This window comes from Cervus elaphus, chromosome 25 (genome assembly GCF_910594005.1).
Source record: "Cervus elaphus chromosome 25, mCerEla1.1, whole genome shotgun sequence".
Lineage (NCBI taxonomy): Eukaryota > Metazoa > Chordata > Mammalia > Artiodactyla > Cervidae > Cervus > Cervus elaphus.
In genome coordinates this window covers 25,855,751-25,883,458 of record NC_057839.1, presented here as the reverse complement: position 1 = coordinate 25,883,458, position 27,708 = coordinate 25,855,751, and the positions used below count along the sequence as shown (strand labels likewise).

Genomic DNA, 27,708 nt, shown 5'->3' with positions numbered 1-27,708 from the left:
ACCAGCTCTGAACTGCAACTAGAGTGTAGTCCCTGCTCGCCTCAACTAGAGAAAGTTCATGTGCAACAATGGAGGCCCAGCACCGCCAAACATTAAAAAAAATACTGAAGACTTGGGTTCTATTTTTTACAACAGCTATGATTACCATAACTAAAGCAGGTGTTCATTTTCCAGAATTAGTTATATAGATTTTGAAATGACTGCTCTGAGTGAGGTAGGTAAAAAGCACCTAAGTGGAGTAAATTGATGCAGAATAGTCTTTAAAATGATGGCTCAGATGGTAAAGAATCTGCTTGCAATGCAGAAGACCCGGGGTTCGATCCCTGGTTGGAAAAGATCCCCTGGAGAAGGGAATGACTACACAATCCAGTATTCTTGCCTGAAAAATCCCACTGACAGAGGAGCCTGGCGGGCTACAGTCGGTGGGGTCGCAAAGAGTCAGACACAGTTAACACACACACTCTTGGGAAAACAGTATGATTTTGTGACTAAATATTTTTGCGGGTTGTCTAGAAAAGTCATTCTTTTTTCATCAAAAGGTAGTCATCTTTTTATGATGTCCACAGATTGTTAGCTCTGGGCTTGCTGTTTCTTCTCTAAACTTCCTTGTTTTGTTGGGCTTTGAGTAAATCTAAGTTTTCTATTATTGCTGGATATGATCCAATGATAATAAGAGACAAGACTTGGTTGGGAATAGTCCTGGAATTTCCCAAGTCCTCTTACTTTAGTGTAAACCAGACTGAAATGAAGAAACCCTATCACCTCTCAGCCTGGAAGGGGCCTTGGTCTCCTCAACCCCCACAGGCTTCAGTTTACTTCTGGACACAAGGTGTGGAGGAGGAGGCAGCAGAAGGCAGCCCCTGAGGAGCTGGCCTGCTGCCTAGCTCTGGGATGTGAAATTCCTGTCAGAGGTCTGCTCTGTCAGCAAAGGGTCAGGAAGTGCCTGGAGTGTTGCTGATTCCATACTGGGAAACTTTGTTATCAAGCTGCTAGGAGGGGCTTTTGAAAGATTGGGGATCCAGGCCACTTAGTACAGAGGACTGTCTGGGCAAAACTTTTTCCTTTGTTGCACAATCGTCTTACAAGAAAGTGACCTCCTCAATCATCCAACTATTTGAGGACTTTCCTTTGCATGGCCTCCAGCATCACACACTCCTGCTTTTCCTGCTAACCCACTGGTTACCCCATGCCCTTTCAGTCTCCTTTGCTGGGTCTTTGCCTTCTTCCAGCTATTGACTTAAAAAAAAAAAGCACAATATGGGAGTTGTGAATTAAGTTTTATTTGGGAGCAAAATGAGGACTGCAGCTGGGGAGAACTCAGGCAGCTCTGAGAAACTCCTCCAAAAAAGAAGGGGGGAAGGTCAGAATATATATGAGATTTTGGGGAAGGGGGAATATATGCAATCAAGCGCTCATTTTTCCAGGTTTCTTCCAGTCTCATGAAGCTTTTGCTAGTCACAAGGAGCAGTCATCACCATGGAGGATTTTAGTGCTTTTCTAGATATGAGGAGATACAAGAACTGGGCTCATAACATTGGCTCCTGAAAATATCTAACCATCTGAAGACCTGTTCTGCCAGTTTTCCCCTGAGCACAACATGTCTCATTTCTGCTCTGAACTCCTGAACTCCTTTCCTGGTTGTGGGGAGGTGAGGGGTGGGTGCGAGAGGGATAGGGGTGGGGTTTGAAAATCAGCAGCTGTAGCAGCACATGATTTAACCTTTATAGAGCTAGATGTGTGCTGAGTTGCTCAGTCATGTCCAACTCTTTGTGACCCCATGGACTGTAGCCCACCAGGCTCTTCTGTCCATGGAATTTTCCAGGCAAGAATACTGAAGCGAGGTGCCATTTCCTACTCTGGGGGATCTTCCTGACCGAGGGATCAAACCCTCATCTTTTGCATCTCCTACATTGGCAGGTGGATTCTTTATCACTAGTGCCAGTTGGGAAATACCCAGAGATAGATGGCAAGTGCCAGTGACAAGTTCCAATTTGTAGCTGACACCGCCCTTAAATGTTGGCATGACTCTGAGTTCAGACAGTAATGCTCTCTTACCTTGTTTGGTTTCTGTCATAGCCTCATCACTACTTGAAATTATACTATTTATTTGTTTGCTAGTGTGCCACTTAACTCCTTCACTAGAAAGTAAGATCTGTGAAGTCAGAGCCACTGTCTTGCTCATGTGGAAATCTAGGGCCTAGAGCAATGCTTGGTCCATAATAAGCATTCTAAGCATGCAATAAATAGTTATGGAATTAATCATTGACTGACTGAGTGAAAGAATATACAAATTCAGATGGTGATACATAGCATTTCTTATTAAATCAGAGGCTAGGAGAAAAGGATTTTATCGAAGTCAAATTGAGAGTGATATTAGAGTTGAGATTATTCCAGGGTATTTTGATTCACTGAGATGTGGTCCTGCGTGCTGTGAATACCAAAGAAATGGATAAAATTTGTTTTTATTTGCTACAAGGGTTGGATTAGGTGAGCTTCTAATCCAACTTGGGTGCATCCCAATTTGAGTGTCGTGTGAACCTGGCTACAGACGTACCTCACATCGGGCTCAGCGGTGGCAGCGTGCAGTGGCAGACGGCCATTTTTATCTGGGATATTGTGCTTGGCACCATTTCTGAGTAGACTCACACAGCCTTCCAGCCATCCCTGGAAGAGCAAAAGCAATGTTATATAACACAATCCCGCATGACATAGTAACAGAGTCCAACAAACTTTCTCCAGTTTTCTTTCCCTCTCTTCTTTTGGTTTGGCTGAAAACATATTCTACTTGACCTGAAGTGGTTGGTTAAGGCCCATACCTCCCATTCAGACAGCAGAGGGCTGAAGGTCTTGAGGTGTGGATTCTTGAGTTTTCTGGAGGACCTTTTCCTGTCAGAGGCAGACAGATCCTAGAGTCTTCTGCCTCTGTCTCCCCAATTCTAGGGCCACTCATTGAGATTCATTCCCCTTTTATACTCAGTTTCCAGAGCCAAAGGTGGCAAGTGATGAGGATGATTAGTCAACTCTAGACCCTTATGGGCTTAACTCCAAATCATGCTAATTCCAAAACTGGATGCCATGGCCCAATTTCAAAACTGGGCTCCTATGTCATCATTTTATTTAATTTATTTATTTGTGGCTTCACTGGGTCTCTGTTGCTGCACAAGGGCTCCTCTAGGTGCAGCAAGTGGGGGCTACTCTCTAGTTACAGTGTGCAGGCTTCTCAATGAGGTGGCTTCCCTTGCTGTGGAGCATGGGGTTCAGAGCTGGAGGGCTTCAGTTGTGGAGCTTGGACTCAGCAGTGGGCTTGGACTCAACATGGGCTTAGTTGCCTGTCAGCAAGTGGAATCTTCCCACACCAGGGATTGAATCTGTGTCCCCTGATTTGGCAGGAGGATTCTTAACCACCACAGAAGTCCCTAAGTCCTTATGTCCCAAACTCCACTGTATGCCTCAGTTCACCTATATCTGAAATATGGCCCTTCATCCCCTTTTCCAAGTTCTCTTTCTAGCAACCCCAAAGATAATATCTTCGTTACTCTAATCAGTCTTTTTTTCTGATCCCTAGAATTCTAAACTGAGCTCTACTGCAATGGCTGGGACCCTGCCAGCCACTGACTGCCCTTTCTGCTGCTGAATATGGATCTATTACCAGCACCCTCTTATGTGTTCCTAATTGTTGTTTTATCCACCTCTGAATTCCCCAAGACCCTTCTGTGAACTCTCTGTTGCCTACAAATTCACCAGATTGAGACCTGATATTGCCATGTCTGAAGCTTGACTCCTCCTTGGTTAGCACTTAAAATTGGGTCATTTCTCCACTGTCATTCTGATTTCTGAAAATATATATTCTGAAAATATAATTGCAGGCTAGTCCTTCCTTTCTGTTCATTAATACTTTAAGTAACTGACCCAACCCTGCTGAAAACTGAGCTTGGCTCACATGCCAAGGAGAATACCTCCAACGTTCATCCAGAATCACTTGGGTTTCCCACCTAATTATAAATAAACTTATAAGTAAATGCAGTTATGATTATGAATAATAATATAATAAAACTCTATTTTTTCCTCTGCTTTATTCTATCCTGTATAGTTAAGCGTCAAGATTACCCAGTAACAAGAGAAAGATTACTGAATATTTTCCCTTGCAGTACTGGTAGTTATAAAAATGTTACTTAAATGTGTGGAAGAGAAAGAAAGATAATGATAAGAACTTTCAGTTCTGAAAAGTCTAGGAAAAAACTTTCAACAAAAGCACAGTAAAATTCATAGGTTCTAAGATTAAGTATGACTTTGTAGAGCTGACCAATAATATCTGAGTGTTAAGTAGAAGCAAACAGTTTTCAGTCTTGAGTCATAGTTTACTAAGGTATTAAATCTGGTTTTAATTCCTGATGCTTAAATCATCAAGTTCTCTGATTAAAAGGAAAAATATGAGCAGGAGACCAAAAGAAAAGCATACTGGACAAATTTCAGAGTTGCCAAATTTTAGAGTTGCCAAAGTTTTATAGCTCTTGAAAAACAAATCTTCTGATGGAAGAGGGTTTGAAACATTTTTATCATTTTGCAACATTTCATGGAACTATGTATGTGGTTTTCTTTTTTTCTTCCTCAGAAAAGAAATCAGAAAACTATTGACTACATCTGAATCTCACAGTCATTATTTAGAACCAAAAAACTATGTTTTGTACTACTATGTGCTGGGTGACTGCATGTGGTTCTCTTTCAGTTGTGCTCAACTTAGGGTATTATTTTTACTACATTTTACAAATGAGGAAGCAGGCATAAAGAGGTGAAGAAATTTGCCTAGGACTACACCTCTATGGTAAGTTTATCCGTATACTGAGTTTGAATCAGTGACTGAGAAAATTTCTGAATGTTCTCTTTGTCAAGTTTCTCTTTAATACTTTAATTCAGACATTGCCAGAGAGAGTGGTGGGCTTCACAGTGTAATCGCTAAGACACTATCTATTCTCACCCCCCAGGGAACCTCAGAAGAGCCAGTGAGGCGCCCTACCTTGGGCTTCCAAACAGAGGTGGTGTCAACAGTAGAGGGTAATGCTTTGCTGTCATTCAGGCATACTTTCCTATGCAACCCCTTAGAAGGCGTTCCCAGAAAGAGTTGTATGCAACGGTGGCAACTCGCTAAGCTCACTGCTCACTGTGATCTAGAGAACTTCCTGCCTGCCCCTTAAATGGCTATCTAGCCCAAGAAATGTGAAATTTTGAATTTTAGAAGAAGTGTAGCTTGATTTCAGTGATTTCTGTTTGCTTGTTGTTTGTTGTTGTTTAGTTGCTTAGTCACGCCTGACTCTTTTGCAACCCCATGGACTATAACCTGTCAGGATCCTCTGTCCATGGGATTCTTTAGGCAAGAATACTGGAGTGGGTTGCCATTTGCTTCTCCAGGGGATCTTCCCTACCCATGGATCGAACCTGCATCTCCTGCATTGGCAGGCGGATTTTTTTTTTTTTACCACTGAGCCACCAGGGAAGCTCCTAGAGGCTTATTTGGAAGATTCAAAATGACTTAAATCCATGCTACCAATTCTAAGTGATTATATAAATGTTGGAGATGATTAAGGCAAAATTTCTGAACTTCTATTTCTATCGACCAGCTGCACAAATCGAAGATCACTCTTCTGCAAGTGGGGGCCCCATAACAACACATCTAGTCCACTCCACTCCTTCACACTCGCCACAGATACAGTTGGTACCAGATAGGTTGCCAGACAGAGACTCGTGCGGCCATAAGCGTCCTGCGTGTTAATATTGGCTCCCATCTTCAACAGCAGCTTCACTGTGTCCACTTGACGTCCAGAAACCGCATGCATTAAGGGTGTACATCCTGGAATGAGACATTTCAACAGCTTTTACAAATGTTTGACTTGTGAAATTTATGAGTCAACTTTATTTGCCTGTTCATTTATTGTACTCTTTGCAGATGAACTACCCTCAACACAAATTCAGCTGTTGAGCTGAAGAGAGATGATGGTTGTTGCTGCATTTATATTAGGTTGGCCAAAAGTTTTTTTGTTTATTTTTCATAAGCTGTCTCTCGTAGTGCTTACTTGTCTCTAACTTCATTCTAAACAATTTTGTTTGGTTGTACTGTGATAGCTGTCACATCAGCATGCATTTAAAAAAATTATCAAAATTGGTGAATTTTTTTTTTTTAATTGGTGAATTTTTGTAGCTATTTTAATATTGAATGAAAGGAAAAAGCAACATTTTTGGCATATTATGCTTTATTATTTCAAGAAAGATAAAAGCACAACTGAAACTCAAAAAAAGATTTGTGCAGTGTATGGGAAAGGTGCTGTGACTGATTAAACATGTCAAAAGTGTTTCGTGAAGTTTCATGCTGGAGATTTCTTGCTGGACAATGTTCCACAATTGGGTAGACCAGTTGAAGCTGATAATGATCAAATCAAGACATTAACCGAGAATGATCAACATTATACCACACAGAAGGTAGCTGATATATCAAAATATCCAAATCAAGTATGGAAGACCATTTGTACCTGCTTGGTTATGTTAATCACCTTGATGTTTGGATTCCACATAAGTTAAGCAAAAAAACACTTTGACCATATTTCTGCATGTGATTCTCTACTTAAATGTAACTAAAACATTTTGTTTTTGAAACAAATTGTGATGGGTAAAGACAAGTGGATTCTGTACAATAATGTGGGAACATAAAAGATTGTGGGGCAAGTGAAATTAACTACCACCAACCACACCACAGGCCAGTCTTCATCCAAAGAAGGTGACATGTATATGGTGGGATAGGAAGGACGTCCTCTATTAATGAGCTCCTGGAAAACCAAACAATTAATTCCAACAATTGCTCCCAGGGCTTCCCTGGTGGCTCAGATGGTAAAGCGTCTGCCTGCAATGCAGGAGATCTGGGTTTGGTCCCTGGGTCGGGAAGATCCCCTGGAGAAGGAAATGGCAATCCACTCCAGTACTCTTGCCTGGAAAATTCCATAAACTGAGGAGCCTGATAGGCTACAGTCCACGGGGTTGCAAAGAGTTGGACACGACTGAGTGACTTCACCTTCACTTTCTATTGCTCTCAAATAGACTGACTGAAAACAGCACTAGATGAAAAGTGTCTGGAATTAGTCAGCAGAAAATACATAAGAGTTTTTACTTAAAAACTGAAGGAACTTTTTAGCCAGCCCAATATAAATTATCCATTTTTAGACCCTATTAAATCTTTTGTAATCTTGCTGTAATTGCTTGATTAAAACATTTTGTGCAGATGATAAAGTTTGTTTATTACCGCCTTGGGAATCAGTATAATTTGGGACATAACAGGCAGGGTTAAGCCCGAGTTGGTTTGAACAATGCAGAATCTGGAAGTATCTTTAGAAAGCAATGCTGACTAGGCAGACAGGTACAGCACACACTTATTGGAGGTTATTAGTTGGGAAATAGATGTGGAAACAGTGGCAACAGTGTCAGACTTTATTTTTGGGGGCTCTAAAATCACTGCAGATGGTGATTGCAGCCATGAAACTAAAAGACACTTACTCCTTGGAAGGAAAGCTATGACCAATCTAGAGAGCATATTAAAAAGCAGAGGCATTACTTTGCCAACAAAGGTCTGTCTGGTCAAGGCTATGGTTTTTCCAGTGGTCATGTATGGATGTGAGAGTTGGACTGTGAAGAAAGCTGAGTGCCGAAAAATTGATGCTTTTGAACTGTGGTGTTGGCGAAGACTCCTGAGAGTCCCTTGGACTGCAAAGCCATCCAACCAGTCCATCCTCAAGGAGATCAGTCCTGGGTGTTCATTGGAAGGACTGATGCTGACGCTGAAACTCCAATACTTTGGCCACCTGATGTGAAGAGTTGACTCATTGGAAAAGACCCTGAAGCTGGGAGGGATTGGGGGTAGGAGGAGAAGGGGACGACAGAGGATGAGATGGCCGGATGGCATCACCGACTCAATGGACATGAGTTTGAGTAAACTCCAGGAGTTGGTGATGGACAGGGAGGCCTGGCGTGCTGCGATTTATGGGGTTGCAAAGAGTCATACATGACTGAGTGACTGAACTGAACTGAACTGAGTGATACAAAATCACTGCAGCCATGAAATTAAAAGATGCTTGCTCCTTGGAAGAAAAGTTATGACCAACCTGGACAGCATATTGAAAAGCAGAGACATTACTTCCCCAACAAAGTTCCATCTAGTCAAAGACATGGTTTTTCCATTAGTCATGTACGGATGTGAGAGCTGGACTATAAAGAAAGCTGAGCACTGAAGAATTGATGCCTTTGAACTGTGGTGTTGGAGAAGACTCTTGAGAGTCCCTTGGACTGCAAGGAGATCCAACCAGTCTATCCTCAAGGAGATCAGTCCTGGGTGTTCATTGGAAGGACTAATGTTGAAGCTAAAACTCCAGTACTTTGGCCACTGATGGGAAGAACTGACTCATTTGAGAAGACTCTGATGCTGGGTTGAGGGCAGGAGGAGAAGGGGATGACAGAAGATGAGATGGTTGGATGGCATCATTGACTCAACGGACATGAATCTGAGTAAGCTCCAGGAGTTGGTGATGGACAGGGAAGCCTGGCGTGCTGCAGTCCATGGGGACACAACTGAGCAACTGAACTGAATTCTCCCCTACTTCATTCTTCTTTTTCAAAATTGTTTTAACTCTCCTAGTTTATTTGCTTTCTATATAAATTTTAGATAATCTTGTCTATATCCACAAAATATATCTTACTTGAGTTTGATAGAAATTGCATTAAACTTGTATATGAATTTGGGGAGCATTTCATGTTTACTATATTGAATCTTCTAATCCGTGTACATGATCTCTCCATTTATTTTAGATCTTTGATTTCTTTCATCAGCATTTTATAGTTTAGAGTATGTAAGTCTTGAATGTATTTTGTTTTATTCACACCTAAATAGTTTTTATCGAGTGATTTTACTTGGTATTGTGGTTTTAATGTTGATGTCCATGTGTTCATTTCTAGTATATATCAATAGAAATAAATTTGGCTTAGTATATTGATCTTGTATCCTGGGACCTTGCTCAACTCATTAGTTAGAGTTTTTGATAGGTTTTTTTTTTTAGGATTTTTCTATGTAGACAATCAAGTTGTGCAAAAAAAGGAACAGTTTTCTTTTTCAATATGTATGCTTTTTATTTCTTTTCTTGCTTTTTTGCACTGGCTAGAACTCCCAGGACTATGTTAAATATGAGAAAGAATGAACTTTTTTGCTTTGTTGCCCATCTCAGGGGCAAAGCATTCAGTCTTTCACCAGTAAGTAAAATGTTAGTGCTAGGGTTTTTTGTAGATATTATCTATCAAATTGAGGAAGATCCCCTCCACTCCTATCTTCCTGAGAGTTTTTAATAATAAGTGTGTGCTAAATTTTGTCAAATGCTTTTTCTACATCAACTGATATGATCATGTGGGTTTTCTTCTTAGCTGGTTAAAATGATACATTGCTTAATTTTTCAAGTTTTTTTTTTTAAAGGTTTATTTATTTTTGACTGTGCTGGGTCTTCATTGCTGTGTGGGCTTTTCTCCGGTTGTGGCAAGAGGTGGCTCTTCTCTAGGTGGCGTGCACTGGCTTTTCATTGCAGTGGCTTCTCTTGTTGCTGCTCTAGAGCACAAAGTCAATAGTTGTGGTGCATGGGTTTAGTTGTTCCACAGCATGTGGGATCTTCTTGGACCAGGGATCGAACCCATGTCTCCTGCACTGTCAGGCAGATTCTTTACTACTGAGCCACCAGGAAAGCCTCGATTTTCAAGTGTTGAAATGGACTTCCATTCCTAGAACAAGCCACATTTGGTCAGGATATATAATTCTTTTTTATATATTACTGAATTCTGTTTGCTGGTATTTAAAATTTTTTATTTACTTTTTATTTTTTGGCTGCACCTCATGGCATGTAGAATCTTAGTTTCCCACTCAGAGATTGAACTTGTGCCCCCTGCATTGGAAGTGTTGAGTCTTAACTACTAGACCATCAGAGAAGTCCCTATTTGCTGATATTTTGCTAAGGATATCCGTCTATATCTGTATTCATGTGGAGTATTGGTCTATAGGTTTATTTTTTATATCATCTTTGTCATATGTTGATATCAGGGTAATATTAGTTTCATAATCATAACTCAGAAAAGTTTCCTCCTCTTCTGGAAGAGATTATGTACAGTTAGTATTAATTTATTTAAAAGTTTCTCGAAGTCCCCAGTCAAATCATCTAGGCCTGATGATGTCTTTTTATGGGAATTTTAAAATTAACAATTTGGGTTCCTTTATAGTTATAGAACTATTCAAATAATGTCCTACTGGGTAAACTGTGGTCATTTATCTTTTTTGAGGAATTGCTCCATTTCATCTAGTCAAATTATGTGTGTAGAGATGTTTGCTATATTTTCTATTATCCTTTAAATGTCTGCAGGGTTATTGCTGATAGTGATAACTTGGATCTCTTTCATTTTCTTTTTTGTCCTTATTGGTAGAGGTTTATAAGCTTTATTGACCTTTTCAAAGAATTAGTTTCTTGGTTCATTGATTTTCTCTATTTTCTCTCATTTTAAACTTCTAACCCCAAAGCAGATGTACAAGTAATTCTTCTTTAAAAAACAAACGAATGAAAAAACTACCATGGATAAATTAGGGAGCAACCACACACTTTACAAAACATTTTATTGTCATGACAAGGGAATTCCAAGCTCCTCTTACGACAAGTCAACTGGTTAAAAATGATTAATTACTTCCCAGAAATACTAGGATAGAGAAACCAATGATAAATTCTTTGTTATAGTTCCATAAGTCCTTGAGGCTGCCACCTCCTCCTCTCCTCCTCCTCCTCCTTTTTGTTTTTCTTCTCTTCCTCTTCCTTCTTTTTCTTAGTCTTCCTCTTCATTTTTTAACCCTTTTTTTCTTTCAGTTGTTCAGATTGTCTCATTGCTATTGTTCTCTTTTCAATTTCATTGATCCTTTACTCTGCTTCCTCATTCTGCTGCTGAGCTTAGTCATTGAGTTTTTAATTGAAATTATTGTATTTTTCAGTTTTAAAATTTTCCATTTGATTCTTCTGTATATCTGTTATTTCTTTGCTGAGCCTTTCTATTTTTTGTTTGTTTGAAGCATACTAGTAATTGCTCACTGAAGCGTTTTTCCATGGTTACTTGAAAATCTTTGCTAGATAATTCTAACATCTGTCATCTCACTGTTGGCATCTATTGATTGTTTTTTTTATTCAGTTTGAGGTCTTATTGATACTTGGTATGTCAAGTAATTTTCTTTGAAACTTGGACATTTGGAGTATTGCATTATGAGTTGCCTAAGTCTTGCTTAAATTCTCTATTTTAGCTGTTTTTTTTTTTCCTGATACTGCTCCAAAGGGGAAATGAAGGGGAGACACCACCTCAGTACTGCCAGGTAAGATTAGAAGTCTAGGTCCCTTACTTAGCCTTCACTGACATTTAAGGGAGAAGACTCTTCATTACTGGGTGGTGGTGAGAGTCCTAATTCTGAAGAAGGAATCCCCTGACACTACCTCAGTGGTGGCAATGCGGGGACTTCGTTACCAGGTGAAGGTGGAGGTGCAGGCTCCCCACTTGGTCTTTGCTAGAATGAATGGGGTTGAGGTTGTGGTTTGTTGTTGTTGTTGTTGTTTTGGTGGGATTGTTTGGTGGAGTAGACTTAATATTGTCTAAAAGTTTTCTGTCTTGCTATGTGACCCCTTTCTTGGTTCTTTGACTAGAGATCAGGCTTTTGTTGGGGGCTTTTTTGCTCTCTGTCTGTTGACATTTCTACATTGTCAGCTTCTTCAGTTCTAAGTCTGGGAAATTTGGGGCAAAAAGGAAGCCCAGGAAACTCACCACTATGTCATTCCTTGGATCTCAAGGTCCTAGCTAGTCTGTCATTTTCTCTCTACCCTCCAGAGTGTTCTTATGTTTATGCTATATACAATAATCAGGATTTTTGGTTGTATTTAGCAGAAGGAATTTAAAAAAAAGGTCCTACTTCTGCCCCATCTTCCCAGAAGCAGAAGTCCTTGCTCTCTGGCTTTAATAATCACACTTTCCCTAACATCCACTGCTGCCAAAAATAGCCTCTTCTTTTCATACACTTCTTCTAAGGTCATCTACTTTGCCTATCTACTTTTGTCACTCATACAAAGAAGTTGAAAACAAACCCAAACTGAACAGCTTTATGAGAAGAGGTGATAGAAAAGAGTTTGAAGATTTGTGTCCATGACTCTCATTAAATGGTATTCCTTGACCTTTCAGTATCAAAGTAGCCTTTCAAATATCATTTAACATTGCTCACCTCTGGAGGCCATTTCTGAAAGGACAGATCAGGACATTCTGCAGGATCCAAAATGCATAAATAGCTCACCTTCACTGTCACAGCATTCTAGGATGGAAGGGTCTTCCCGAATCACAGCAGTCAGAGCACCGACATCTCCGTTAGATGCTGCCTGATAAACCATGGTCAGGTCAACTTCTTCAGATGAATCACCTTCATGAATCAAACAGAGACAAACTTAGTGTGTGGAGAGAATTCACTGAAAGAGTAACAACACCCGGAGGGTCACCCACACAAGTGATTCATGAAAATCTCTCTGGTGAATCTAGACAGAAGGCTGAGTCATACTGATCACACACAACTTCACTACTTCTGAAGAAAGGTGGGCCCCGGTGGGCTGCCTTGTAACGTCATCATATATTGGGAAGGAGCTTGAGGGAGTAGATGTCCTCTGAGATTTAACGATTCTCTCCAAGCATTCAGGCTACTTGAAACCAGTGAGAACAGATTGGAAAGTGCAGCCTTTATCTTGGTTCTGGGTCTCCCTTTTTGATCAAAATATGTTACTTTCCCTTTCAGTGACTCAGTTTACCCACCTTTGAAGCAGATAATGTGCTCCTTATTCTCTGCCCTTTAGATGGGCTCTCTACCCTTTCCTCTTGCTCTGAATCCTGAGGGCTAACATTACTGAGCACATCACCCAGGCCTCTTGGCCCTCAGTGTCCATGGGAGGCAATGGCAAAAGAGTGGTGAGGAGAAGAGGAGAAAGATGGGGCATTTCCTTCCTTCCTCTAGTACAGAGTCTAGCAGCAGCTGCTTCTCTTTCAGCAGGAGGGTCCTTTTCCCAGAACCAGACACCACTGGGCTCCCTGTGGTAACAAACATTGTCCTTTCAATCCTGCCTCATCTCTGCATGCAGTCCCTTCACAAAAGCCCTTCATTTGAACCATCTGGGGTTTCATGACACGGTGAATCCAAAAGAAACAGAGCTATATGACACAAACATAGGGAACAAATGTACAGACACCAGTGGGGAAAGGGGGTGGAGGATGAATGGGGAGATTGAGATTCACATATATACACTATTGATGCTATGTATAAAATGGATAACTCATGAGAACTGACGGTATAGCACAGGGAACTGTACTCAGTGCTCTGTGGTGACCTAAACGGGAAGGGAATCCAAAAAAGAGGGGATATATGTATACATGTAGCTGATTTACTCTGCTGTGAAACTTACACAACATTGTAAAGCAACTGTATTCCAATAAAAAATTTTTAATTAACAGAAACAGAGCTATATGCAACTCCTTTGAAACTGATGTGTGCTCAGTTGGTCAGTTGTGTCCCATTCTTTGTGGTCCCATGGACTGTAGCCCGTCAGGCTCTTCTGTCCAGGGAATTTTCCAGGCAAGAATACTGGAGTAGGTTGTCACTTCATCCTCCAAAGGATCTTCCTGATTCAGGGACTGAACCTCATCTCTTGCATCCCCTGAGCTAGCAGGCAGGTTCTTTACCACTGGTGCCACCTGGGAAGCTTCTTAGCCACTTGGATTATACCTTTTTGCATGTTTGAACCAACTAATAGTATCGCCAAAAGTGACAAGAGAACTGTGGGTCAAGGGACCCCAGGGGAGCAGTGGAAGGGCTGGGAGAGAAATTTTGTTTATGAGGACACCTCTTGTGAAGTGCTGTGCCGAGGGCCCCTACTTAATATCTCCCACATGTGGCCATGGTTCAAGGAAAATATACGTGTATAAGAAAAGTTGTGTTTTTCTACTAATGTGGACGTTATGCTAGAGACACTTTACAGTTCTAATGGATCTTTAGTTGGCAGTGGTCCTAACCCTTTGGCTCGGTTTCCTTGTCCCATTAGTTCTGGGAAGTCACTAATGATTTTATAATCAGCTGACCTGTTCCAGGAGAAGCTTGTCACTGAAAATGATTCACTTGCGACAACAAACTGCCTTGCGAGTGAGTAGCTGTTCCCTAATCTAACCATGGTAGGTTTGTTACTGCAGGAGCTGCTTTCAAAGCCAACTCACATGTGCATTTGACTGAAGCCTGGGAGTGAGTGGTGACAGATGTGAAAGGCAAGTGCCTCTTCTGTGTAAGTGTAAGGACTCCAGAGCTGCAATAGTGGGGTTCAATTCCTGGTTGGTACTAACTAGCTGTGCAAATTTGGGCCAGTTACACTCTCTGGGTCTTAGTTTCCTTGTCTTCAAGATGGAGATGATGATGATAATAACCATGTACCTCATAAGGTTGCTGTGAGGAATAAATGAGTTAATATTTAACCCTATATGCTCTTAGAACAGGGCATAGTGTGTTGTAAATGCTGTATATACTCGGCTACTACTACTGTTACCACTTTTTCTTGAGAGTGTGCATGTTTCAAGAATATTTGGAATCTGGGGGATGTAAAGAAAAAGGTCTTTCTGATGATGACTAGATGAAGGATGCATAGATTGCATACAACATTCACTCTCTACTAGAAGCCCTCCCAGGAGCACAGACATCGTGTGAGGATCGTTCATTATATCTCTGGACACAAGAAACAGGGCCAAGACTTAAGCATAAAGATGGGCCTGGTGTCAGGTTGTATGACTTGATACTGAAGATGCTGGAGATGTCACTTCAAAAGGAAGGTCATGGTGGTGGGCTGAGGTACATGGTGTTCATAACCGGTTTATATCACATGTATAAATGTGATACATAAATGTGTACTCATCACTGAGTGCAATAAAATCTGTAAGGCACATTCATCACACTGTTATGTAACACACAGCTGAGAGAAATAAGGAATGCATTGCCTGATAGAATTCCAAATAATTTACCAGAAGGATTGTACCAACATTGTATTTAATAGAGATAAGCTAAAGGTAATATCTTTCAGTTCATAAAATATTCGGTTAAACTAACTGAATGGTGGTTGAACCTGTTTGGTGGTTCAGATGGTAAAGAATCTGCCTGCAATTTGGGAGACCCAGGTTTGATCCCTGGGTCAGGAAGATCCCCTGGAGGAGGAAATGGCAACCCGCTTCAGTACTCTTGCCTGGAAAATCCCAAGGACGGAGGAGCCTGGTAGGCTACAGTCCATGGGGCTGCAAAGAGTCTGACACTACTGAGTGACTAATACTTTCACTTTCATTTTGAGCCTGTAGTTTTGTTTTCTTTTAAAACTATTTATTTATTTGTTTATTTTTGGCTGCTCTGGGTCTTCACTGCTGTGCGAGGGCTTTCTCTGGTTGCAGAGAGCAGGGGCTATTCTCTAGTCGCGGTGTGTGGGCTTCTCATTGCGGTGGGTGCTCTTGTTGTAGAGCACGGGCTCTAGTCATGCAGGTTTCAGTTAGTTGCTGCATGGGGGCTCAGCATTTGCAGCTTGTGGGTTCTAGAGTGCAGGTTCGGTAGTTGTGGCACATGGGCCCAGTTGTCCCAAAGCATGTGGTATCTTCCCAGACAAGGGAACAAATCCGTGTTTCCTGTATTCCAAGGGGGATTCTTAACCAGCGGACTGCAAGGGAAGCCCGAACTTCTAGTTTTTGTTCCTCAACATCCCCTTACCCTGCTGGTGATCTCAAATTTGTTATTCTCTATCGACTATCTCCTCTCCTCTTTCAGCCCACGGAGATGACTAGTTCCTGCTCAGGGCTGGCACATGTGACTAGAACTAAGCCAATCAACACCAGCACTATCCTGGCTACAGAGATTGGTTCAAGGATGTGCCCCAGTCAGAGCCCATGAAAGCCCGTGACAGTTTGGATATTTTGGGATTGCTGGGAGCAAGTTTTGTTTTACCACCCCTGAAGCCACGAGTTATGGGGGACATCTCATAGGCGGAGGGCCTAAGAATGAAGACAAGAGAAGAAGAGCAGAGCTGGGCTAAGAGAAGAAAATAATTGAGACCTGGTGACGTTGTTTAAATCCCCGAATCAAGCCATATCTTAAGCCAGCACCATTTTGGGAACATTTACATGAACCAATACATTTCTTGTTTTTGCTTAAGCTTTTTGCACAGATTTCATGTATTTGTTTTTCTTCTTAATCACTGAAAGAGTTTTAACTGACAAAAGGTTTTTAGTGGTGATACATTAGAAAAGCACATAGACTTTATTTGGGCAGTTAACGCCATGGGAATTAACAACTAGTAGGTCTCTGGCTGTAGTAATAATAGTCTAGTAACAAAAGTTTAGGTGATAATAGGTTTTTTCCTTTTTTTCATTGTGCTGAGTCTTACTTGTAGCACTCGTAATCTTTGTTGCTGCATGCAAGACCTTTTCTGTGGCATGTGAGACCCAGTTCTTGGACTAGGGATCAAACCCGGGCCCCCTGCTTTGGGAGCGCAGAGTCTTAACCACTGGACCACCAGGGAAGTCTTGGCTTTTCTCTCTTAACTAATTGGTCATTTTCATGCCAAGGTTTATGGCCCATGGACTAAATGGGTTATAGGTAGGTAGCTGAAGGATATTCAGAGGAAAGTGACCTGAGGATGACTGGACTTTATGTAATAGGGTGAACAGTGGAAGGAGATGGCTGTGAGATTCTTCTGTGAGGCCATATTGGTTGCCTTCATTTATTTGAAGAGTTTTTTCAAGTAAAAAAAATTGTGGTAAATATTTATAACATAAAGTTCGCATTTTAACCATTTTTAAGTATAGAGTTCAGCAGCATGATGTGTATCACCAGTATCCATCTCCACAGTTCTTTTCATCTTTCAAAACTCAAATTCCGTATCCATTAGACAAAAACTCCCCACTCCTCCCTCTGCTCCTCCCTCCCCTTCGTCTCCTGGAAACCATTCCACTTTCTGTCTCTATGAACTTAACCACTCTAGATATCTCATTTAAGTGGAATCAACATTATCTGTCCTTTTGTTACTGGATTATTTCACTTCACAGAATGTCCTGGAGATTCACTCACATTGTAGCCTGTCTCAGAATTTCCTTCTTTTTAAAGGCTGAAGAAAAAATAAAATAAAATAAAATAAAGGCTGAAGAATCTGTTGTGTGTATGTAACACGTTTTGTTTATTCATTCATCTATTGGCGGGCACTTGAGTTGTTTCCACCTTTTGGCTATTGTGAATAATGCTGCTGCAAACATTGGTATACAAGTAATTTTTTCAGATTCTGCTTTCAATTCTTTCAAGTATATACTTAGAGGTGAAATTTCAGGATTACATGATAATTCTATTTTCAATTTTTTTAAAGGACACACCATACTGTTTTCCAATGTGGCTCCAACAGTTTATATTCTTACCAACAGTGCTCAAAGGTTCTAATTTCCCATGTCCTTACCAACACTTGTTATTTCCTGTTTTTTCGCTTCTTGTGTTTGTTTTAATAATAGCTAGCCTGATGGGTGTGAAGTAATGTCTTGTGGTTTTGATTTGCATTTCCTTATGATTAGTGATGCTGAACATCTTTTCTTTTTTTTCCGGTTTTTTGGTGTTTGTATATCTTCTCTGGAGTAATATCTAAGTCCTTTGTCCATTTTTAATTGTTTTTTCTTTTTTTCTATTCAGTTGTAGAAATTCTTTTTTATATTCTTGATATTAACTCTTTATCAGATATATAATTTGTATACATTTTTTCCTATTGTGTGGGTTGCCTTACCACTCTGTTGATAGTGTCTTGATATACAAAAGCATTTAACTTTGATTAGTTCAAATTGTCTGTCTTTCATTGTCTATGCTTTTGTTATTATATCTGAGAAATTCAATTCATTTTCATTCATTTCAAATTCAATATCATTTTCCTTCTACATTCTCTTCTAAGAGTTTTATAGTTTTAGGTCTCATGTTTAGGTCTTTTATCCATTTCAAGTTATTTAGTGTAGATGGTGTTAAGGTAAGGGTCTGACTTTATCATTTTGCGCTTGTCTGTCCAGTTGTTCCTGAATTATTTGTTGAAAAGGCAATTCTTCCCTCCATTGAATGGTCTTGGCACCCTTGGTGACTCCTAAGTTGATCATAGATGTATGAGATTATTTCTAGACTCAGTTCTAGAAATAAGTTCTAGACAGATCTGTCTGTCTGTCTCCATGCGAGTACTATACTGTTTTGATTGCTGCAGCTTTACAGTATGGTTTGAAATCAGGAGGTGTGAGACCTCCAACTTTGCTCTTCTTTTGTAAGGTTTTTTTTTTTTTTTTTTTTTCGTTTTGGTCATTTGGGGTCCTTTCAAATTCCACATGAATTTTAGGATGGATATTTATATTTCTACAAAAACATTTGTATTTGGATTTGGTTACAAAACATTTCTACAAAAACATTTGGATTTGGTTAGGGACTGCATCAAATCTGTAAATACCTGGGTAGTATTGACATCTTAACAACATTGTCTTTTAATTCATGAAACACAAGACATGTTTCCATTTATTGGTGTCTACTTTCTTTCAACAGTGTTTTATACTTTTCAATGTGTAAGTCTTTTGCCTTCTTGATTTTATTCCTAAGTGTTTTATTCTTCTTGATGCTACTATAAACAGAATTATTTTTCAAAGAGCTTTTAGGCAGAGAAGTTTATGATTAAACTTTCCTGTGAAATTCCAGCAGTTAGATATAGCAATGGTGAAAATGACAGAAGGGTATTTTAATTGTCAGAGCACTATAAAAATACCTCAAGAGGTAGTATGAACTTCTGTTGTTAAAGATGTCTGTCTTGGCTAGGTGGTCACCAAGGGGGTGTGTTTCAGAAGGAATTCAGACACAGAGAGAAGCACAAGGTATGGGGAAGGAAAGACGTGTGCAGCAAAACAGAATGTATTTCAGAGTTTCTTCTAGCCCTGAGATACTATGTATGTGTGCTTAGTCATGTCCAACTCTTATGACCTCACGTACTATAGTCCACCAGGCTTCTCTGTCCATGAGATATTTTAGGCAAGAATACTGGAGTAGGTTGCCATTTCCTCTTCCAAGGGATCTTCCCAACCCAGGGATTGAAACTGTGCCTCCTGAATCTCCTGCTTGGCAGGTGGATTCTTTACCACTGGGTCATAAGATACTATACTAAATTACAAAATGATTAGGAAATAGGAAAGGAACGAACTTCCATGGAACTTGTGTAGAAACAGTCAATTTAAATTGCAGTCAATGCAAATAATTATGCCTAAACCTGAAATAGTACAAAGAATTTCAGTAGAAATGAGGAAGGGTGATATAGAAATAGCAAGTATGAGAAGAACAACTGATGGTCCCGATGGAATCTAAAATAGAAGCAAGAAAAATTCTTTTCTATCAGAAGTCACAAAGCCATTTAAGATATGCAGAAGATCTACATAAACAAACAATACATAAATTCTTCCTTCTCTCCTTCCTTCTTTCTTTATCCTCTTGTTATCTACTATCTATTTTTTTGTCTGTTTATCTATCAGTCAGCTATTTATCATCTATTTATCTTTCTTTCCATTTAATTTTAGAGGAGGAGCATGGTTTGAATGGCTTTTTGTCTCTCCAACTGTCTGAGAGTTAAACAGATAGACTTACATATGGCTGCATAAAGAAAAATTCTATAATTCACAGAGGGAAAGAGACTGAAATAGAGAAAATGGAAAATAGACATTAAAGAATAGAAAGAAAAAAGTATGTGAACAGATGTGGTTTAGTCGCTAAGTTGTGTCTGACTCTTGTGACCCCGTGGACTGTAGCCCAATAAGTTCCTCTGTCCATAGGATTTTCCAGGCAGGAATACTGGAGTAGCTGCCATTTCCTTCCCCAGGGGTTCTTCCTGACCTAGGGATTAAACCCGGGTCTCCTGTGCTGCAGGCAGATTCTTTACCAACTGAGCTACCATGAGCAGATGTAGATTGTTTTTTTACAAAAAATAATCTGTATATATGTATATAAATGAAAAAATATAAGACAAGAAGGATATGCATCAAAACATCAATAGAGATAATTTCTTACATATTATTCAGTACTTTCTACATTTTACCAATTCTCCACAATGAATTTAGATATGTTGTTGTTGTTGTTTAGTTGCTAAGTCGTGTCTAGCTCTTTTGAGATCCCCATGGACTGTAGCCCTCCAGTCTCCCCTGTCTGTGGGATTTTTCAGGCAAGAATACGGGATTGGGTTGCCATTTCCTTCTCCAGTGGATCTTCCTGAGCCGGGGATCGAACCCACATCTCTTGAATTGGCAGGCATTGGCAGGTTGACTCTTTACCCCCAAGACACCTGGGAAGCCCTTAGATATTTTTAATAATCATCAAAATAAACCAAATTTTAAATGATGAGAAAGGAGAGTCTTACTAGCTTTACATTAATGCGTTACTACTAGAAAGGTAGACACAGCTTGAGTGACTGCCTGAGTGAGAAAACAAATCCTTGATATTTGACAAAGTGCTGAGAAAGGAAAGACATACATGTATTTTAAAAATTCCAACCTTTATAAATACCCTAGTAAATTTTTTAAAAAACAGGAACATATTTTAAATTTTATTAATTTTTACTTAAAAATTAAAAGGGTAGATTTTTTAAAAATCATCCATTTCCCTCAATTTTCATGGTTAAAAACCTTTTAACAGTTTTTTGCATGTGTCATAAATTATCTACCTAATTTCAAGGGCCCAGCTTTGTCATAGTAGGATTGTAGACATATGACAGTCTGCTAGAAATGTTTTGGATTAGAGGGAAAAAACAAAAAATCAAAGCTTCTCAGATTTTACACAAATGTGGGTTCCTCCACATAAAGACTCTGTCCCTGGATTCTTGTGGACTTCCTTGGAAAAGTCCTTGATGGCATCAGCTACTGAACCTACTTTGTTGGAATTATCCTGAGGTCAGCTTGGCATTTGTTCTTAAACTGAGACCATTTTATGGAACAACAAGGTCAATGTAAAGACAGGTCAGGTACTTCAGTTTCAAGCGTCCAGACCAGAGGGCGCTGGGAGGATTTCTTGGGTTCATTCTATTCTGAGGATCCTTGGATGGCTAAACCCAGCCTAGAGTCACCAGTGAAGTCAGGCTTCATTTTAGGCAACTATAGAGGATTCCACAGTTATTTCTTAGATTGTTTTTTAGAGTGGAATTGATTGCACCTGAAGAACTGAGAGTTATTTATTCATCCATTTACTTAACATCTACCCTAGGTTAGCGAAATTGCAGATACACAGGCTGTAGAGTCTCTGCTCCTAAGGAAGTAGGAGGAAGACAAGCTCCAATGCGAAAAGGAGTGTGTCGTTTATGACTGAGAAACACCAGGGATATTATGGCAGGACCGAGGAGAAAGGATTTGAACGAATGGTTTCCTGGGCCTTCTCCTAGTCCAGACCGATCTATCCTCCTGGAGGATTATCCTAGGTGCTTTGGGGACAGTAGAGAAATTGCTTTTTGGGGGGCTGCCTGGAATGATCTGTCCATAAAGTGGTGAGGCCTTTCCACTTTTAGGGACGGCGTCAGGCCTTCACTGCGCCCCAGTGGCTCCATGTAACAATATTGCCACCCACTGGTGATAAGAGTCTCTCTGGGCCTTGACCTGGGCTCTGAGCCAGGATGGTGCCAGTTGGGAATACTCTGGCCATGCAGGAACAAGTTTAAGGTCACTGATACTGTTGCTGGCATTGAAATCAAATGAGTTTCATGTGACTCATCTTATACATCATGTGATACACAGCAGACATATATGGAAGCGATATAGAAAAATAGTAAGAGCCCAGCCTCCAGATTTTGAATCCTAGCACTGCCGGTTTCCTGCTAGCTGTATGATCTTGGGCGAGTTACTTAACTTCTTTATTCCCATTTTTCACTTGTCAAATGGGTAAGAGCAGTATTTACTTCACAGGGCTGTTTTGGGAGCTAAATGGGTTCATCCAGATAAAGAACAATACCTGGCACAAAGTATTCAAAGTATGTCAGTGATCATATGCTATCACTATTATTACTTTAAAAAATATGTATTTACTTATTTGACGGTGGTGGGTCTTTGTTGCTGTGCAGGCTTTCTCTGGCTGCAGGGAGCAGGGGCTTTCTCTAGTTGTGGTACACGTGTTTCTCATTGCTGTGGCTTCTCTTGTTGCCAAGCACGGGCTCTAGGGTGTGTGGGCTCAGTAGTTGTGATGCATAGGCTTAGTTGCCCTACAGCACATGGGATCCTCCCAGACCAGGGATCGAACTCATGTCTCCCAAATTAGCAAGCGAATTCTTCATCACTGAGCCACCAAGGAAGCACTCACTATTGCTACTTTGATAGGGATGGGAACCTCTGTCTTCTTTCCCCATAATGAGACCCTCAGTCTTGCTCAGCAGACTGTAGAGAATTTTGTGAGCTGAAACATTTTGCTGTTTTGCCTGTTTTCTCCTTTAGTCCCTCAGGGTGTATTGGCTGAGGTTTTAAGAGTGTTTTATAAAGTGCCAGTCATATGGGAGTACAAAAAAAGAGTTTCTTTCTAACATTTTAAAGAGAAAAATAGCTCCAAGCTTTCTGCATGTACCAGCTGAGAAAAGATATTCAAAGCAACCTTCTTGCCGTGGGAGTGGAAAAGAAGGGATTTCATTCTGTGGGAAGGAAGTCTTGCAACAATATTATCTCAAGGGTAAATATCTGGCCACAATCAGACCTTTCTTCATAACCAAACTCGTGATGCAACACATGTTGTAAATCTCAAAATCACTGTATTTCTCTGGGTGATTCCTCTGACCTGTGAATTCCATTCCACAGTTAGCATCTCTACTGGACATGGGGTAGGGGGTAGTGCTGGGAAATGGAATTTGCTGTTTTAAGAAGCATGTTTGTGTGAACTTCAGTAATGATGAATATCTAGAAAGCATTTTCATAGAGGGAACTTTCATTTTAATAATGTGCTTAATTGCTCCAATCGTGTCCGACTCTTTGCAACCCCGTGGAATGTAGCCTGCCAAGCCGCTCTGCCCATGGGGTTCTCCAGGCAAAACTATGGAGTGGGTTGCCATTTCCTTCTCCAGGGGAATCTTCCCAACTCAAGGGTTGAACCTGGGTCTCTTATGTCTCTTGCTTTGGCAGGCAAGATCTTTACCACTAGCACCACCTGGGAAGACCCCATTTTAATAATACTAGTTCTTAAAAAGATCTCAATTTTTAATACATAGGACCTTTAGTATATGTGCAATGAATGAATTGATTGATTGGTATAGTTTTCATGTTCAGTGGTCTTTCTCACCCATTGGAGCCTTGTGGAAATCTCACTGATGTCAACAATGTTATGTCAAGAAGTTCTTTGGTAAGTAGGCAAGTATAACTCTTAAATGACTTTTATGAAGGATTGTGTTAGCCTAGCTGGTTTTTGGAAACTGAAGAGTAATCCACATGTTACTTTGACCACTGTTCCTTCAGTCTTCCTCACTTTCATCTGGATCGAATGTATGACACCACTCACCTCTCTTACTTTCCAGAAATGGGAGATGTTCATGTCAGGAACTTGCCATTTTAACCTGGGACTTTGAAAGGTGAGGAATAGGTGAAGGAGCAGAGTTTGTTCAGTTTGGGGAAGAGAAGACTCAGTTGGACAAGACAGCTGTTTTCAAACATCGGAAAAGCTAGAGGAGAGTTTAGATTTGTTTTCTGCAGATCCAGTGAAAGTTGATCCACTCACTGAGTTGTGTCTGACTCTTTGTGACCCCATGGACTGTAGCCCACCAGGTTCCTCTGTCCATGAACTTCTCCAGGCAAGAATACTGGTGGATAGCCATTCCCTTCTCCAGGGGATCTTCTTGATCCAGGGATCGAATCTGGGTCTCTGGCATTGCAGGTGGATTCTTTAACAATTGAGCCACCATGGAAGCTCAGAGAGCAGAGCTAGTTATGGTGGATAGAAATGAGCAAAATTAAGACTTTGAATGACTAGAGCTGTCCATAATTGGAAAGGATTATCTTGTGCTCCATGTGTTCCTTCTCACTACCCATGTCTAAGGAGGTTCTTATCAAGCATATCTTGGGATGCTCTTGAGGAGATGTCTGTATGACTAGAAGGTTGACCTCTAAGGTTCCCTCTGTGATTGAGATTCTATGTGTCTTTCTCACATCAGTGTAGAACCAAATAATGAATCACTTACTCTTGATGGACAATGACAATTGGGCTGAAAAGGGTTTGGAGAAGTGGGTCTTCCTTGGGTCCTTTAAAGGCATCCTCCTAGTGGCCCTCCACTGTGGTCACTTGTAAAATTGCCCCAAGAGCCTTGATAGCCTGAAAATATTTTAAGAAAACAAATGCAGTTTGGGTGGTTGGTCCAAGTGTTAGAGATTGAATCAATCTCTTTCTGTAGTCCTTGAGATTCCATGGCTCCTGAAGCCCTGGTACAGTTCCCTTCTGTCATCTGGGCTTCTGTGGCCATCTTCATTGTCTTGACTCTGTTTTCTCCCTCTTCATGATAATCTCATGGATTCCTGAATGTAGTTGAAATGGAATCAGGAATCACTTCTTACTATATTGGGCTTGTCGCTTTATAAAAAGTACAGAATAAAACCCAAACTGGTGAATAATCACCCTACATGTGACCTCACTAGAATATTGTCAGTATGGCTTTCCTATTATTGCAGAAAAAATTATCTTGAACATTAGATATTAGAAGTAGATAGAGAGTGTTGGATACATTGAGTCTGTGTTTGTGGGTTAGTCACTCAGTTGTGTCTGACTCTTTGTGACCCCATGAATTCTAGCCTGCCAGGCTCCTCTGTCCATGGAATTCTCCAGGCAAGAATACTGAAGTGGGTTGCCATGCCCTTCTCCAATATTGTATATATTGATAAATTGATTTAATTAGCATATTCTTTTCCAATTGACAAATTGAAGAGAAGTAGATATAGGGAATGAAGTCTCATCCTTCCCAATCCTTGGAAATAGAATTAGGAAAAGGAGTCTTCTGCTCTTTTAAATAATTGTATAAAGCATATCACTAATATTTCAAGTAGAGTTGAAGTAAATAGCTTTCTTCAGCTCTCATATATTACAGGTATATGGTTACCTAAGGCTGATTCAAACTGTATCATCTAGCTGTGAGTATGTAACGTTGTGAAGTCTAAAAAAACTGACAACACAGCAAAGGAAATCATAAACAAAACAAAAACACAACCTATTGAATGGGAGAAAATATTTGCAAATGATGCAACTGGCAAGAGTTTAATTTCCAAAATATACAACAGTTCACACAACTCAACAACAACAAAACAATAAAAAAGAGACCAGATCAAGAGTAATATTAAAAGCATCTAGTGACTGTCTTGTCAGGTCCCATATCAGACTGGAGGCAGGCCTAACAGCTGAAAAAGGGTTGATAACTTTTTAAGCTGCTGTATGGTGGCTTGTGTGTATTTCTAGGGAATGGTTAATATAATCTCTATTGATCTGAGGATATAGAGATACATTAATGTTGTAACACTCAGTGACTAATAGCATAGTGCCAGGGTTACATTTTACAAAAAAAAAGAGATCATCCTGATTTTTTATTTGATGTTTTCTCTTTTTTAAACATTTAATGTGTGCTCAGTTGCTCGCTCAGACGTGTCTGACTGTTTGCGGCCCCATGGATTGTAGCCCACCAGACTTCTCTGCTCATGGAATTTTCCAGGCAAGAATGCTGGAGTGGGGTGCCATTTCCCATTTTAGGGGATTGTCCTGACCTAGGAATTGAATCTGTGTCTCTGGTGTTAACTGCATTGGCTGGCAGAGTTTTTTTGTTTTTGTTTTTGTTTTTTACCACTAGGGCTACCTAGGAAGCCCAAACATTTAATTACTGGATCATAAATATTTTCCCATGCCATAAGGTAAGATTTGAAAATGTTATTTATAAAATGTGGCATAAAATTCCATTGATTGGACTTAACACTATTGATTTAATCATTCTCTCAATGTTGAATATTTAAATTCTTTCACTTTTGGACGGAATTATTAATTCTGTGGCTATTCCAAATAATACTATAACATTCTTGCACATACGTCTTTCTGTGAATCTTTGATTATTTGCTTTGGACACATTCCTAGACATGAACTTATGAAGCAATGAATTTTTGACTCTTTGTCAAATTGCCCTCCTGAAAGGTTGACCCACCCTCCCCAAGCCAGACCTGACAGCAAACATTTCACTTCATTCTTTTTTACTATTTATTTATTTAACGGCACCGGGTCTTCATTTCTGTTCATGTGCTTTATCTAGTTGTGGAGAACATGGGCTACTCTCTAGTTGCAGTGTGCGGGCTTTTCATTACTGTGGCTTCTCTTTTGCAGAGCACAGGCTCTAGGGCCTGGGCTTCAGTGGTTGCTGCCCGTGGGCTCAGTAGTTTCAGCACTCGTGCTTAGTGGCCCAGCAATATGTGGGATCTTTCTGGACCAGGGATTGAAACAGTGTCCTCTGCATTGCAAGATTCTTAACCTCTGGACCACCAGGGAAGCCCTCACCTCATTCTTAATGACACTGCATTACTGTTTTTTGTCTTTTTTTCAATGCTGGTGTGAAAGAAGGAAATGAGTATATCATTTCCAAAGGTCATTTCTTTTATTGTTCCTGAGAGAGAAGTTTTTCATATATTTATGGCTATTTCATGAATTAGTCATAGGTGTCCTTTATATATTATTTTAAGGCATTTGTCTTTATCTGATTGATTTGAAAAAGCTCTGTTTACAGTCAGGACATTAACTCTTCATCTGTTATCTAGGCTGCAGTTACTTTTCTCTGTTTGCCACTTAAGCCCTCAGTTTGTTTTGTTGGGTTTTGAAAACTACATTTTCAAAACCTATGGATATTGCATTTATGGTTCATTGTTTTTATGATTAGAAAGGTCATAACCCACGGAACCTCATACTTAAGTGTTAACATTCAGTTGTGTCCGACTCTTTGCGACCCCATGGACGATACAGTCCATGGAATTCTCTAGGCCAGAATACTGGAGTGGGTAGCCTTTCCCTTCTCCAGGGGATCTCCCCAACCCAGGGATCGAGCCCAGGTATCCCACATTGCAGGTGGATTCTTTACCAGCTGAGCCACAAGGGAAGCCCAAGAAAACTGGAGTGGGTAACATATCCCTTATTCACTGGATCTTCCTGACCCAGGAATGGACCTGGGGTCTCCTGCATTGCAGGTGGATTCTATACCAACTGAACTATTAGGGATGCCTTCTGTTAACATTTAACTATGATTCATATGAAATCTTTTTTTTAATCCTCAAGTTTTTTTTTTTAAGTTTTAAAAAATTTATTTATTTTTACATATGTAACTTTTAAACTTTATTTTTGTGTGCCATAATTACCCTTTTTCCCCAACATCAGATAATTCTCCTTCCTCACTTGTTTGTAAGGGCAACCTTACATATAGTTAACACATAGTTAACACCTTGGAGGAGGCGCCTCCTACAGCCCACTCATTGGAACTGAAGCCTGGAAGGCAGGGACCCAAGAACCATTTGCAGTGGTACATGCATGAATGTGGAAAAGTGGCCAAAGTGCACTCACTCACA

General features: G+C 40.2%; 1 protein-coding gene across 4 annotated transcripts in view; it reads right to left on the bottom strand.

Annotated features, from left to right (window-relative positions):
• Positions 1–27,708, bottom strand: part of ANKRD55 (ankyrin repeat domain 55) — a 189,443-nt gene that overhangs the window by 58,822 nt on the left and 102,913 nt on the right. For all 4 annotated transcript variants that reach the window (XM_043887843.1, XM_043887846.1, XM_043887844.1 and 1 more), the window contains 3 exons: positions 12,377–12,499; positions 5,715–5,845; positions 2,555–2,664 (listed from right to left, as the gene is read on the bottom strand). In XM_043887843.1, the coding sequence (XP_043743778.1) occupies positions 2,555–2,664; positions 5,715–5,845; positions 12,377–12,499 (364 nt within the window). The remainder of the gene's footprint in view (positions 1–2,554; positions 2,665–5,714; positions 5,846–12,376; positions 12,500–27,708) is intronic.